The sequence below is a fragment of the Gavialis gangeticus genome, unplaced genomic scaffold (genome assembly GCF_001723915.1).
Source record: "Gavialis gangeticus isolate Ggan-Ray unplaced genomic scaffold, GavGan_comp1, whole genome shotgun sequence".
Taxonomy (NCBI): domain Eukaryota; kingdom Metazoa; phylum Chordata; order Crocodylia; family Gavialidae; genus Gavialis; species Gavialis gangeticus.
Genome location: NW_017729022.1, coordinates 26917312 through 26931081, shown reverse-complemented (window position 1 = coordinate 26931081; position 13770 = coordinate 26917312). Strand labels below are relative to the sequence as shown.

The 13770-nt window shown below is 42.2% G+C and overlaps 1 protein-coding gene across 1 annotated transcript in view; it reads right to left on the bottom strand.

Annotated features, from left to right (window-relative positions):
• LOC109295724 (cathepsin E-A-like) overlaps window positions 1-13462 on the bottom strand; it is a 25051-nt gene extending 11589 nt beyond the window's left edge. The window contains exons 1-6 of the mRNA XM_019514716.1: window positions 13377-13462; window positions 13035-13206; window positions 7816-7933; window positions 5065-5183; window positions 2504-2703; window positions 625-747 (exon numbers count right to left, since the gene is read on the bottom strand). Of these exons, the coding sequence (XP_019370261.1) occupies window positions 625-747; window positions 2504-2703; window positions 5065-5183; window positions 7816-7933; window positions 13035-13206; window positions 13377-13462 (818 nt within the window). The remainder of the gene's footprint in view (window positions 1-624; window positions 748-2503; window positions 2704-5064; window positions 5184-7815; window positions 7934-13034; window positions 13207-13376) is intronic.
• Between the last annotated feature and the right edge of the window lie 308 nt (window positions 13463-13770).

The window sequence follows — 13770 nt, the reverse complement described above, 5'->3', positions numbered from 1 at the left end:
CAGACTTAGGTTGAACATCAGAAATAACTTCTTCATGGTTTGGGTTGCCAGAATCTGGAATGGACTTCCAAGGTAGGTGGTGCTCTCCCCTACCTTGGAGGTCTTCAAGAAGAGACTGGACAAGCACCTGGCTGGGGTCTCACAACCCCAGCACTTTTTCCTGCCACGGGCAGGGGGTTGGACTCAATGATCCATTGAGGTCCCTTCCAACCCTAGCATCTATGAATCTCCATAATCACTATCATTTTATTACCATCAGTGGACATGCTACAAACTATGGCACAGAGAGACTAAACATCTTGAGCAAGGTCACACAGGAACACTGTGGAAACTGAACTTAGTTCTTCAGTGTCTTAGCTACAAGACCTGTATCCTGGGAATAATATTTAGTAACCTGTCAGGTGTCATATTAATAAGGGACTTTCCTTCAAGTGGCTTTTAGAAACATCACTGTAGCCCAGGAGACGCTAACTCTCTTCAGTGTCCTCCCTAAAGTAGGGCCTTTGCAAAGGAGTGCCTACAGGTAGGTTACTGCAGCATAGATTTCCTGGGATTGAATTAACATATATTTTCTTCTCCACACATAGAAGAAGTTTGATGTTGTTTATAGATGTGCATACGTACTTGTTAACATGAATTTGCCAGTAGCTTTTCTCAGTGACTGGGACCCAATGAATTGAACCTTTGTAGAGGGAATGATCTATTCCCCCTAAGATCAATTCTCCACCATTTTCAATGTCATCTCCTCTAAACAAAAAACAAAACAGATAGATAAATACATAGGCAAATCAAACTACATGAAATGTAAAGAGGAATCAACTTTCAATTCCAACCCTTTCACATCTTGTTTTTTTTTAAATGAATAAGTTACAGTGAAAGCTTAAGACTTCTAATTTTAAGTTATACTTAAATTAAATTATTTTTAAATTATATTATTTGCTGTCTCCAATAAGAAGCTCCCATCCTAAATCCCTTACCAAGCTCTCCCCCCCCCCCCCAAAAACCCAAACAAAAAACCCAAAAAACAAAACTATATTCAGGTCATTGAGAGTTGCGGGGGTAAGATACAAGCAGTGGCTCTGGCCAGTTTCTGGTCTCACTCTCAATATGAATGCAGAGTGAAGCTGTTGATTGAAATGGAATCACTCTGGGTTTGAGTTAGGAAACTAAGATTAGAAGAGGATTCCTTTTCCTATGAAATACTGTGCTTAGTTAAAACACAGTAGTGATCTTTACCTCTACTTGCTAGGGAAACAATCTTTCCTGCATTAGTAAGTGCATCATGAGCAGGTCTAGGGAAATGATAATTCTCCTCTATGCGGCATTGGTGAGCCCACAGCCGGAGTACTGCATCCAGTTTTGGGCACCGTACTTCAAGAGGGATGTGGATAACCTGGAAAGGGTTCAGAGGAGGGCAACTCGTATGGTTAAGGGTCTGCAGGTAAGATCCTATGAAAACTAACTGAGGGACCTGAATCTCTTCAGTCTCCACAAGAGAAGGCTGAGAGGTGATCTTAAGGCTGTCTCAAACTCATCAGGTGGGTCAGCAGGGAATAGGGAATACTTTGTTTGTTTACCAGGGTGCCCCTTGGGGTTACTAGAAACAATGGCCATAAACTGAAGGAGAGTTTAAATTGGACATCAGGAAGAAGTTCTTTACAGTGAGGGTTGCCAAAATATGGAATGGGCTTCCAAGGGAGGTGGTGCTTTCCCCTACATTGGAGGTGTTCAAAAGGAGATTAGACAAGCACCTGGCTGGGGTTACTTAACCTCAGCGCTCTTTCCTGCCCATAGCAAGGGGTTGGACTCGATGATCTAATAGGTCCCTTCTGACCCTAGAAATCTATGAATCTATGAATTCTTTGCTCAAAATATGGAAAAAGTTGGATGCAACTGTTCTTACGGCAGCTTCTCAGCAACTGATAAATATGTTTTGTAAACAAAATTCAACAATTTTCTGGTCTGATAAAACATGAGGTCTTTGCTTTCCCCTTTTTCACTCCTTCCTTTCACCCTACTTTTTTCTGTGAAAAGTGGAAAAGGGAAGAAGAGAAGGAAAAACTAAATGAAAAAACAGATTAAGTGATTAAACTGAAAAATATTCAAACAAATAAGGTGGGAGAGGTTGCTTTTCATCAAAAAGTTCAAAAAATATGACCATGTTTTCACTTTAAGAAAGGTTTCAAATGAAAATTCTTCAGATTAGTACATCAATAGAACAGGGAGCTTTCACTTGTTTGCATTGGTTGTGTATTATGCAGTGAAGATAATCTGAGTTACAAGAAGTATTATATTAAAAAAACAAATTTAATAGCATTTCTTGGGACATTTCTGGGGACATTCTGTTATGCTTCCCCACTAGTGTCTCTATCTAAATAACTTTCTGATGATGTTTTCTTTTTACAAGCTGAAGAACTATACAAATGGACAGTTTTCTCAATTTACAGTAAATAAAAATCTGCTTCTTTTGACACCATCAATTTACTCAGTGTTAAAAACTAACCTGTTCAAGTGGAAAGAAAACACCGGCTCCTCTACTAAGCGTTGGTTCATCATACTGTCAAACACCGGAAGAGCGTTGCCGACCGCCAAAGATGGATATCCTAAACCCATCACTCCATCAAAGTGTGCAAGGGCAAAGGTCATGCCTGGTTCAAAGACAGACTGTCCAAAATCCTGTGCCTCTATAGAAATATTGCTAATCTGGCCATTATTACAAAAAGAAAAGAAAAGAAAAGAAAAGAAAATTAGAGTAATAAATGATAGATAACAGGAAATAGCCATGCTAGTTGCATGTTAGGTGATTAAGTGCATTAGCTCTATTAAATGTAATGTATGGAGTGTAAAGGTACTTGTGTTAGTAAAGCCCCTGTCACATCTTACATATATTATGCAGTTCACTGGTTAATCATACAATAAGTTTATACCAGCCACATGTGCAAATTAGTTATCACGCCGTAAAAGATGTCCATCCAGCTATAAGAGCCAACTACCTACAGAGTTAGTGCTTGAAAATATGTATAACTTTATAGCTGGTTTCTACCAAGCTTTCATCTGAACATGTGGCAGGGCCCTTACAATAGTGCAGCATGCATCACACCAGTGAGGATATGGCTGGAAAAAAATCTCTTTAAAGGCTGCCAGTTATTCACAAGCTAATGACAAAAAAACATGAGTAAAGGGCAGAAGAGGCAGATATTATTCTCATCACTTCTCAGACCTTCAGCAGGAGGGGAAATGACATCATGTTGAAACAAATTGCAAGTCCAAGACTAACCCAGTACCTGTATCTATGTTTATTTTGCCTTGCAACAGGAATTAGTGCTCCTTTTGCTTTCAGGCAGATGTCGAACACTGAACAATGATATGCCCTGTTCTAACTTCACAGTTTGAACAGGGAACTCCAAATAATTGGCCCAATAGGATTTCTGATCCAAATTTGGATCTTTTGACCTAAACATTCTGGTGAAATAGCGCCATAACACCACAAGCATTTTACAAAATTACTCCATTCTTCTAGTATATGTACATGTACTTGAAGCTCAGGCTATCACTCTGATCATTCCCAAACTGATTGCAGTCACTCAGGATTTATCATAGCTAGTGTATCCCACCCTGTGCCCCTTTGTGAGAGAGGTTATATTGCATGGGCTCCAGTTCTGCCCTCCAAGCTCCTCCACATACCCATCTCTACCTTGTCTTCTAAAAATGTCCTGCTTATTTCATGCTAGACCCTATACTGTTCCCAGATCCACTTTCTAGCCCCTTCTCCTGCAGTCCCAATGTGAATCCTTACATTTCTGTCGGGAGGTGGGCTGAAAAAAAAGAGAAATAGACTGTGCTGGAGAAACAAGATGAAAAGACAATTCAGGGACAGTGAAGGGGTTAATATGCAACCTATGGACTTGACTAGGGTACTCACTTCCAAGAAGTCAGATGCAGTGGAGAAGGAGCAGTAGGTTTTTTGAGGGGGGTTGGTGTTTGGTTTTTTTTTTTTAGGGGGGAGAGGTTGTTTGTTTTTTACACAGACACTGAGAAATCATTCATAAAGCCAATGAAATTAAATGCTTAAAAAAAACCAACAACCGAAAAACAGAATTATGTTGCCTGGTGAGCAGCATCCAGACAAGCGCGCACATGCAGTGTGCAGAGCTGCTCTCATGCTGGGAGATCCTAGTGTCAAAAACTTCTCCAGAAAAAAGTGAGGCAGTGCACATGGTGGCAGCATGCATTGCCCAAAACCAGTGTGTGGCCAGCCAGCCAGGCTCCATGTTCCTGGATCACCACCACTGCAACCCTGAGAGGCCCCCAATACCCCGGGTAAGGCTCCCAGCCTCCCCTACCTCACCTGGAGAATTTTTCCCCCGTACTAACCCCACATGCAGGGACGTGCACTGGAGCAAAAAGCAGCAACGTGAATTTGTGCTGCTGTTTTTTTTCCCCACAGCAACTGCATGCCCCTGCTTGTAGGAATGCAGCCATGGCGTCTCATGCCCTTCCAGATCATAAAGTTTAGCTGCATTAAAACTTCTGATAAGCAGGCAAGACAGAATCTTAAGTCTGTCTTAATTAAGCTTTGGCCCATTTACTTTATACTACATTAAACATGTCTTTTCTAGGCCTCTTTGCTATGAACTTAAAATACAACCAGATAAAAAGACTGAAACAACAGCTATTCCTTATGTTGGATCCAGAGATGAAATCAAAGCCCCAGCAACACCGTTCTTTGTCACAAACACCACATCACAAAAATCTGAGTACACTGCTGGACCTTGCAGTAAGCCCTCAAGGTCAGATTCATGCTATTTTGAACTAAAGAATGAGAAATTTCTGCAGCTAAGGGCTTCTCACAGACAACACTGTGCTGACAGCTTTTTTCCTCTCCTGCTTCCACCCTGAAGGGCTCCAGCTCAACCCTCTCCACTGATAGCAGCTGCGTCAGCATAACAGGAGTAACATGTAAGGCAGGCCCCAAATTAGGTCAATATCAACATCTTGCCCATCTGGAAAGTAATAAACACCCAGTCTACAGAGTGGTTGTGATGACTTAGTGGTTTCACTCACTTGTACTGTGTCTCTGCCAGCAATGCCTAGAAGTTGCCCAGTACCATACTGTAGAGAAAAGGCTTGACCTCCATGCTGATAGGAGTGTGACAGAAAGGAGTTGAATCTTTCGTGAACCCCTGAGAAAACAAAATGCATGTTTAAGCCCAAAGATGAGGAATGCACCAGCCTTCTCAAATACATTCAAGCAAACAAAATAATACAGTAAGGGATGGATGCCTGCCATAACACTGCAATGCTCACTTTGTTCCCCAAACACTTATTGATTAATTTCCTTTCTGCATTAAAAATATATATTATCCTGCTATTTCCACAGATGTTTTCACTTTCTCAAGTTTACTTTTGTTCCTTTTGCCTTGCATTTTTTACAGTGTCAGAATGCCAATTAGCAGCTGGGACTGGCAGCAGCAGAGGTTGCATATTATGGCAAACATGAGGGATGGATAAAACAGAAATAAAATAGTAACCCAATACTAGTCTATATGAAAGAGCCAATGTTCTAATCTAGATTTCAAACACCACCAGGTCAAAGGGTCTTCCAAGGCCTTCCAGACAGCTTTCAAAGGCAGCTTCCAGACTCCTACTCTCTGTTTCTTTGAGGAGGAAAGTAGAAAGACAGCCTGCTCTGACCATAAATCCTTGGGAATACCAGGTTTTTTCTCAAGCCCTATGAATTCTGAGACATCTTTCACCTCTCCTAGACAAAAGATCAGCATAACAGCAACTGCTGTGAGGAAGGAGTCTTTCCATTTCCACTGCTATAGAAAAGAGGGAAGATGGCCAAAAAGGGATGCTGAGAGTTATGGATCTCATGCTCGTAGGTACTAGGGCCCTAAGTCTCAACAGTGTAGTGAATAAGGAGAGTACCTACATTCCTACATTACAGGATAAATGTGAGACCCTGGTTCCCTAAAGATATCAGGAAGAGAAAGAGTTGTAGTTGTTTTCACAGAGTACCCAGTACCACTGGGGTGGTAGGAGCAGCCAGCTATTCAGATTAGATTGGTAGTCATAATCAAGGTTAGGAATAGCATCCAAATGATACCACTCACATATCAGATGTTCTCCCCAGTAGGCACATTTGTAACCTTTCTATCCCAGTACTCCACTCTGATTTTATCTGTGTGTTGCACTGGCTAAGTACAGACAGTCAAAAAACCTGAGGTTGAATCCATTCAATTTTGCAAGTTAGTCTAATCTGCATAGATTGAACCGATAAACAAGTGAACAGACATTCACTTTTGATTCCAGAAATGCAGCCACATGTCTCCAGTAGCCCAGGCCAGAAGTCAGGGGGGGTGCTAGAGCATGACTCCCAGCTTAGCTGGAGCAGATAGCTTGGGCCAAGTCTAGCCCATCCACCCTATGAAGGGGGATTTGTGAAAATATAAAGCATCCTGGGATGCTGGGGGACTGTAAGTTAACTGGAATCTGGATGGGATCTGGGATAGACGTTCAATAAACCAATTTAACCTGAATCAGTTAAGGTGCAGACAGAAATTATATTTGCCACACGATCAGCTCCTTGAAATCACTCTAAAGTTGTGATTTTATGAGGGGTCAAATGAAGCCACTCCTAAGCAAAGTGACTTAATTAATTTTTGTCTGATCCAGCTGCAAAAGCAGCCTGGCTCAGCTGCTCTCTCTGGATTGGTTGGGGAGAAGGCAGGGGAAAGAGGTCCCTTCTGAGGTTCTCAGTCCTGCTGGAGTTGGGGTACAGGTGGATTGGAGCCTCTCACTTTGGTGGGGGCTCCAATCTACCCCACCCCCCACTCCATCAGGGCTGAGAAAACCCCAGAAGACTTCCCTCCCCTGCCTTCTCCCCCACCATCCAAGGACAGAAACGAAACTCTGAGAATGGGGGCAGAGCCAGGGGAAGAGACACAGGAAAGCAGGGCAAGATGCATCCTCCCTCCCTAGATCAGTTCCCATCCTCCACCCTCCCAATCCAACAGCTAACATACATTGGACTGAGAGGATCAGTATAACTCATGGCAATTTATATTAATTGCCATGAGTTAGACCCAGAAACTTCACTTCTGTATGTGCCCTTAAGTCTGATACTACATCCATCCAGGTTTATCTTAAAATGGTTTTGGCCATTTTGAAAGTGGTTTATGTGCACTGAAGTTCTGTTGTGTTACAGATTTGAACTGGTTTCTGATCACTTATACCAGTTTATGTAATTTCTGTCCCAAGCCATTAAGTCTTAAATGTTCCCAAGAGCACTACGTCTAAATGTTGTTTCTGAGACTTTTCAAGCACAAAGGTGGTAGTCCAGGGTATACTGGGTATACAGTGCATCTCAACAGATGACTCTTTTGAGATACATTCCATTAACCATACTTCCTATAGACTCCTTTTTCAGACACACCTAACCAGTAAAATGGAAACAGATTTATCTTGTTATGTTACATTCGGTCCTGTTCTGTAGAATTAGCAATGTCAAATTCTAGAGTTTGCAATACTGGAAATATTATGTATAGTAATGGAGAATATCAGTTCCTTCACCATTGTTCAATAATAAATAAAATTGGAACTGAATATCTCAGAATAATAGTTCTATAATAGGGCTTTGAAGTACAGCTATTGTGTGAAACTGATGTTTTTTCATGAAATGTGTTTGCTTTTCAGTTGAACATATTATTCAGCAAAAAATGTTTTCAGTTCAGGGGAGCTACTTTAAACAGGAAGAATGGTCTCTTTACCATTAAAAGAGTTAAAAGCTTAAAGGGATATAACATTTCTTACTGCAGGCTTCACTGATGCAGTAGGCTGAAGGGACCCAAAAATTGGACGATCCAGTGTCGAATACCACTGTGAATTTCTGAGGAGGGGTCCCAACTTTTACCACCCCATAGTACTGGGCCTAAAGAAAAAATATGCAAGCAGTTTAGACCTAGTTCAATACAGATTATTCCTAAAAAGGACTGAATTTACAACTTGACTTTAAATTAAATATGACCTCTGCCAGGCAACCCATTCCTTCTTTGTCCCATGAATATTCAATTAAGTCAAAGCTTACTGTAGTGTCATCTAGGATGTTGCATAACTTTAAAGGCTTCCTAGCAAGATCTTAAACCTGTTATTACTTGAAGCCAGTAGGAGTTTTTCCAATGACTTCAAGTGAAGCAAGTACAGATGCAAAGTGACTGGAAGTTTCATCGTCATAAGAACAGTAACATTTAGCCATGTTGATTTCACATATATCTGAACAGTAATTGACAAGCAGTGCAAATATGATAATATTAAGACATAGTACTATAGACTTTATTGGGATGCATTCCAGTCAGTAATAATTAGTAAGTTAACACAAGCTGATCAACTCCAGTCTCTTTTTCTCAGCCTCTATCTGATGCACTGCACAAAACTTATCAAGTCGATAAAGAAGCCTTGGACGGCTCTTGGGTATAAAATGCAGATAGAGATAATCTGTGAATACGTGAACTCTGAAGTAAAGAGTTTATCAACTTTCAAGCTCTAAGTGCTTGGTGCCCATATCTGCCCATGGAGTAGCACTTCAGCTTTGGAGACCTATTTTTAGAAAAAGGCATTTCTGGAATCCAGATTACAAGTAGAAAAAGCAGTAGTCAGTAGCAAAATATTTTGTAATGATGCAAATATTTTGATATTTATTATTAGTATATTGACATTAATATATTCAATACAGAATAAAACATGGTCTGTACTCCCAGTCAGAGAATGTAAAACCACAAACATGAGTTAAACATAACAGAACATGCAGATGAGCACATGCCACAACCAAGTCACTGACTGATTTTCTATGTTGCCTTTCCTCCCATTTTTAATCACTTCACTGTATTAACTTTAAAGTGAGAATACAAGCTCTGAAAGGTAGGGCTTTATCCTTTTTTATCAGTTTCTGTGCAACAACTTACCTGGTAATTAACAACAACAATACAATTAGATGGGAAAGCCTGCAACAACTTAACACTGAATTAACCAGTATGTTATATATGTAAAGTGTATTATTGTCTTTGTCTTGCAGAGTTTAAATCCTTTGGGTCTTGATCCAGGACTCCCGCTAAATTAAAAAAAGAAAAAGTAATAACACTGCATCATAACACCTATACAGCAATAGCACTGCATCATTTACCCAGAGAGGTGGTGGAAGCTCCATCCTTAGAGGTTTTTAAAATCCGGCTAGACAAAGCTTTGACTGGGATGATCTAATTGGGGGTGGTCCTGCTTTGAGCACGGGGTTGGAATAGTTGACCTCCTGAAACCCCTTCCAACCCTAACTTTCTATGATTCTATAGGTAAGCAAACTGCTCTACCTACATAATTCAGTGATGACATGATGTTTCCTTTTTTAGCGTAAAAAAAACCCAAACTTCAATTAACTTATCCACTTAGATAGAAATTTAGATTTTTGTTCTTTGAACTTTACTCTGAGAATCAGTGGGAGCATCTATGGGTGTCTATAAATGAGCACAGAAGCTGCTCTGACAGTGTATCAGAGCAAACTTGATTAATGGAGTCTGCTGGAGTGTGGTAATTACCACACTCCAGACAGCATCTGCATCTCATGTATCAGGGTTCCTGTGCTTCAAAATGGTGGTAGGGGTGTTTCATCTAAAGCTCGTCAAATGAGCTTTAGATAAAGCACCCCCACTGCCACTTTGAAGCACAGGGATGCTGATACATGAGATGCTCCAGGCACTTTAATTAGAGTGCCATTCATAGGCAGAGGGAGAAAAGAATTTGGGGGGGGGGGCGAGCAAGTGTGCACATGTGCACGCGCAACCCCCAGGCAGGAAAGTCTGTGGGGGGAGGGGAAGGGGGGAAAGGAGAGGGAATGTGGCTGGGGCTGGGGCTGGGGCTGGGGCTGGGGCTGGGACCAGGAGGGAGCTGAGCTGAGCTGGGCCCTGGAATGGGATCCCTTCCCCCAAGCCCAGGGTCACTGCCCTGTGCCAGCGCCTCCCACACCAATGAGTCCACCACCCCCCAGCCCCAACTGCCTTCCTGCACCGGCCCCGGCCCCGGCCCTGGCCCTGGCCCTGCACTGCCCAAGGGGGCCTGGAGCAGGGGGCTGGAGCGGGACCAGCCTCAGCTGTGTCACTGGGCCAGAGGGGCCAGAGCCCCTGGAATCCCCGTGCCTGCCCCACCAGGCCCTGCACAGCTGGGGCAGGACAGGATGTCGGACGGAGCTGCAAATTGTCCATGGGGCATAGGGAGGGGGTGGCAGCTATCACTGCTGCATGCATCCCAGGAGGCATGGGGGGCATGTGCCCCTGATCTACGCAGGGCAGGGCAGGCTGCTGGTGCCGGCTGGGGCCTGGGCAGCACCGGGCTCTTCCTGGCTGCGGAGGCTGTGCTACACTGGGGGCAGGCAGCAGTGGCACTGGGAGGGAGGTTGGGTGAGATATGGAGAATCTCAGGGTGGCTGCAGCTGCCCCCCCAACCATAGACCCCTCCCAGTGCCACCGCCGCTCGCCCCACCAGGAAGAGCCCTGAGCAGCCCCGGCCCCAGCCCCAGCCCAGAATGACAACCCACACTGCTCTGCGCAGTCTGGGGCCACGCACCCCCCATGCCTCCCAGAGTGCATGCAGCAGCAGGAGCCGCGCTCCCAGGACAAGCAGCTCACGGCTCAGTCCTGCACTGTTGGCTGGGCAGTGCCTGCCTCTCTCCCTCCTCATTCCCGCTGCAGCCGCTGGAAGCCCTCAGCTGGGCTGCCTTGCAGCCCTACTGCTGCCCCACATTTGCAGGGGGTGAAGCTCTGTTAGCCGCCCTTCTGTCACCTACGGTGCCGCTCTAATTAAAGTGCTCCCCCCACCCAAAGCACATGTATAGGTGCCCTAAATGTGTGTTTTAATGTGCATTAGCCTATTTTAATCAGAGCTGGATTAATGCATAGGCAAACTGGGCACATGCCTAGGGCCCTAAGTGAAGAAGGTGCCCAGTTGTTTATTTTACATATTATAATTATTGAGTGAAAAAAAGTAAGGGCCCATAAATGTTTGCCTAGGGCCCACTAAAAGGTTAATCTGTCCCTGATTTTAAGGTTCATTAAAGCATCACAAAAACAAGTGTGCTTTTACTAATGCACATTAAAAGAAGCTAATGGACCTGTTTATAATACCTCACAATGGAGGTGCTAAATTTAATGTGCATTAGCAAAAGCACACTAATAAACATGTAGATACGCCCAGCATTTCCAATTCATTTGTGCCACCTCCACCATAACAGATGGAAGTGGAATTCTATTTCATTCTTATCTCATATTATTACTAAAGTCATTATTATTTTGATGTATGATATGATACATAACAGTCATCTACTCCAGACATACTGTTCAAAGCTAGAGAGACAAATAAACCCTAATTCATAAGCACTGAAGTTTTGACTAGATTAAATAGTCTATCCACTCAGAATCAGTAAGGATAGAAGTCATTCTACTAGCAGCTACTTTTTCTAATATTTCTAGTACTTGTATTTTTATAAAAATCATTCAAGACCTATATAGCAAGAACAGAAGTGCTGCAGGTTTGTTTTGTTTTATTTTGTTTTTTGGGGGTGAAGGGTGAGGAGGTAAGATTTGGCAAAGTATGCAGGATCCCACTCATTGTACAAAATTCCTTTCACAACCTAGTCGCGTTGGATAAAGCTGCTTGGCTGTGCAGAGAGTCAAACTGCTACAGTCCTGGGGGAAGCTGGAATGGCTTTTGTGCTTCTATCATTTTTGGAAATTTTATATAATTCAACGATTCAAGGTGAGGTGCAAGAAAGCACTAGTTTGCCCATTTCTTCTCAAGGCAGGGCTGCTCCTGACAGTCTCTCAAACCTATGAATGGCTGCCTCAGAGCCACCTCTTAATAGCATTTCCCCTTGGGACAGGGCAGGCCTGCCTTAAAGCTGTCCCATGCTTCCCTCCCCTCCCCAGTCAGTGCCATGAACAGTTTGGGAGTGTTACTGACTGTCAGAGCTGATTGAAAAAACACTAAAAATATCTACAAACTATATTTAAATGCTGTTTGTATTTAAGGATTGGGGGGATTTTTTTTATGTTGGTATTCAAAGATTGGAACAATAAAAACTATGACAACATTTTCTGTCAAAATCTGAACAACCAACCAAAAAAAATCTAAATTTTGAAAACTTGTGGCCAGTTCTAATTCTGAAGAGGATTGTTTTAACCTTTTGCATTCTTCTCCCGCTCCAGTCTCTGGGTCTTTTTCTTTTCAGCCCTCCACATTGGGACTCCCCCACGAATCAAGCTGCCATGCCTTCCCTTTCTTCTAAGCAAACACAATGTCCTCTGAGAGGCCTGTGCAACCTCATTTTCTTCACAGAGAAATGTTAACACCGCCAATCAAAGACAAAGCCAAACAATGCTATAGATCACAAAATATGTATGGTGTGCACAAAGGTAAGAAGCTCAATCATTGTGTGATGTAATGTTCCACCCAAGACCCAGTCTTTTATCTTTCAGGTTTCTTTGGACGATAAAATTATCAAGGCTGGAATCAGACATTTGCCTATTTAATACTTAGAGCATTTCAAGCAACTCTGCTAGTGTTTCTGTGTCTTAATTAATTAAACACTGATTTGTGTCCTAACATGTTTGGACAGAGGAGCTTTTTTATTTTGTAACATGCTAAAAAGTTTTATTTCAGCTAAACACAAAATAGACTACTATTATAGGTCCCAATCCTTCATTCAAATCAACGGCCATGTGGAGATTCAGTAAAATCAGTATAGTACTCCATGACCTGATCTATAGGGACAGTTCCGATAGACTTCATTTCTATCATAATTCTGCTTGTGTTTCACAACCTATCTTTTGCAAACCAGCAATTTAATTTATAAGGGTGTAACATCTGATGTAAATTGATCTGGAATTAGCCTCAGCCTCATGTAGGACAACAGATTTAAAGTATGCTGAACAAAACCTGCCCTCAAAACAATAAATAATCTCTTTGATTCTACTGCACAAGAAGGTACTCACATTCATGTAATCATACAGCCTTTCTGAAGTAGCTGGTAAAAAGATATCTGAAGGGAAGCAATGCAGATATCTCCGTGCAAAAATGTCAGGTTGGTGATTACTCCAAAATACCTCCAGTTCTCCCTTTTCATGAAGTTGCTTCTTGATGGATTTAAATCGAACTAAAGGGATCCTAAGCAAACAAAATAAACATGCAGAATGTTAACTGGCCTTCCTTTCCCCAGCGCAATTCATCTTTTAAAAAAAACTAAATGAAACAGAACTGGCCTTCATGATAACACACAGAGGTCATTAAGTCAATTGAGCATGAAATGAACTGTGATACTTGAAATGCTTTCTTACCTTTCTAGGGCTATGGTAAATGGAATATAAACCAGAGCCAATAATATCACTTTCATGGTTTCAGTTGGTTTGGAAGCCAGTGGCATTCATCTACTCAGTACTGTCTTTTTATAATTCATTGGGCCACAAAGGGTGTTTACTCAGGTCAATCAATTACACAAGGTTAGTGGTTTGGCAGAATCCCTATTAATGTGTTCTAAGCTTGGTAATTATTGACATCCATCAAAGATATTAAACCACATCTGCCAACGGAACAGCCTCTGCTAAAAGGTGTGTATTAATGGACATTATGTGTGTTAAGGTGAAGAAAAAGAAAGCAAAATACTAGCTTTGAGGATTTTTCTGGATTGGTCAGTAAAAAAGAAAGCTGAAATGCATAGATGACACATATACA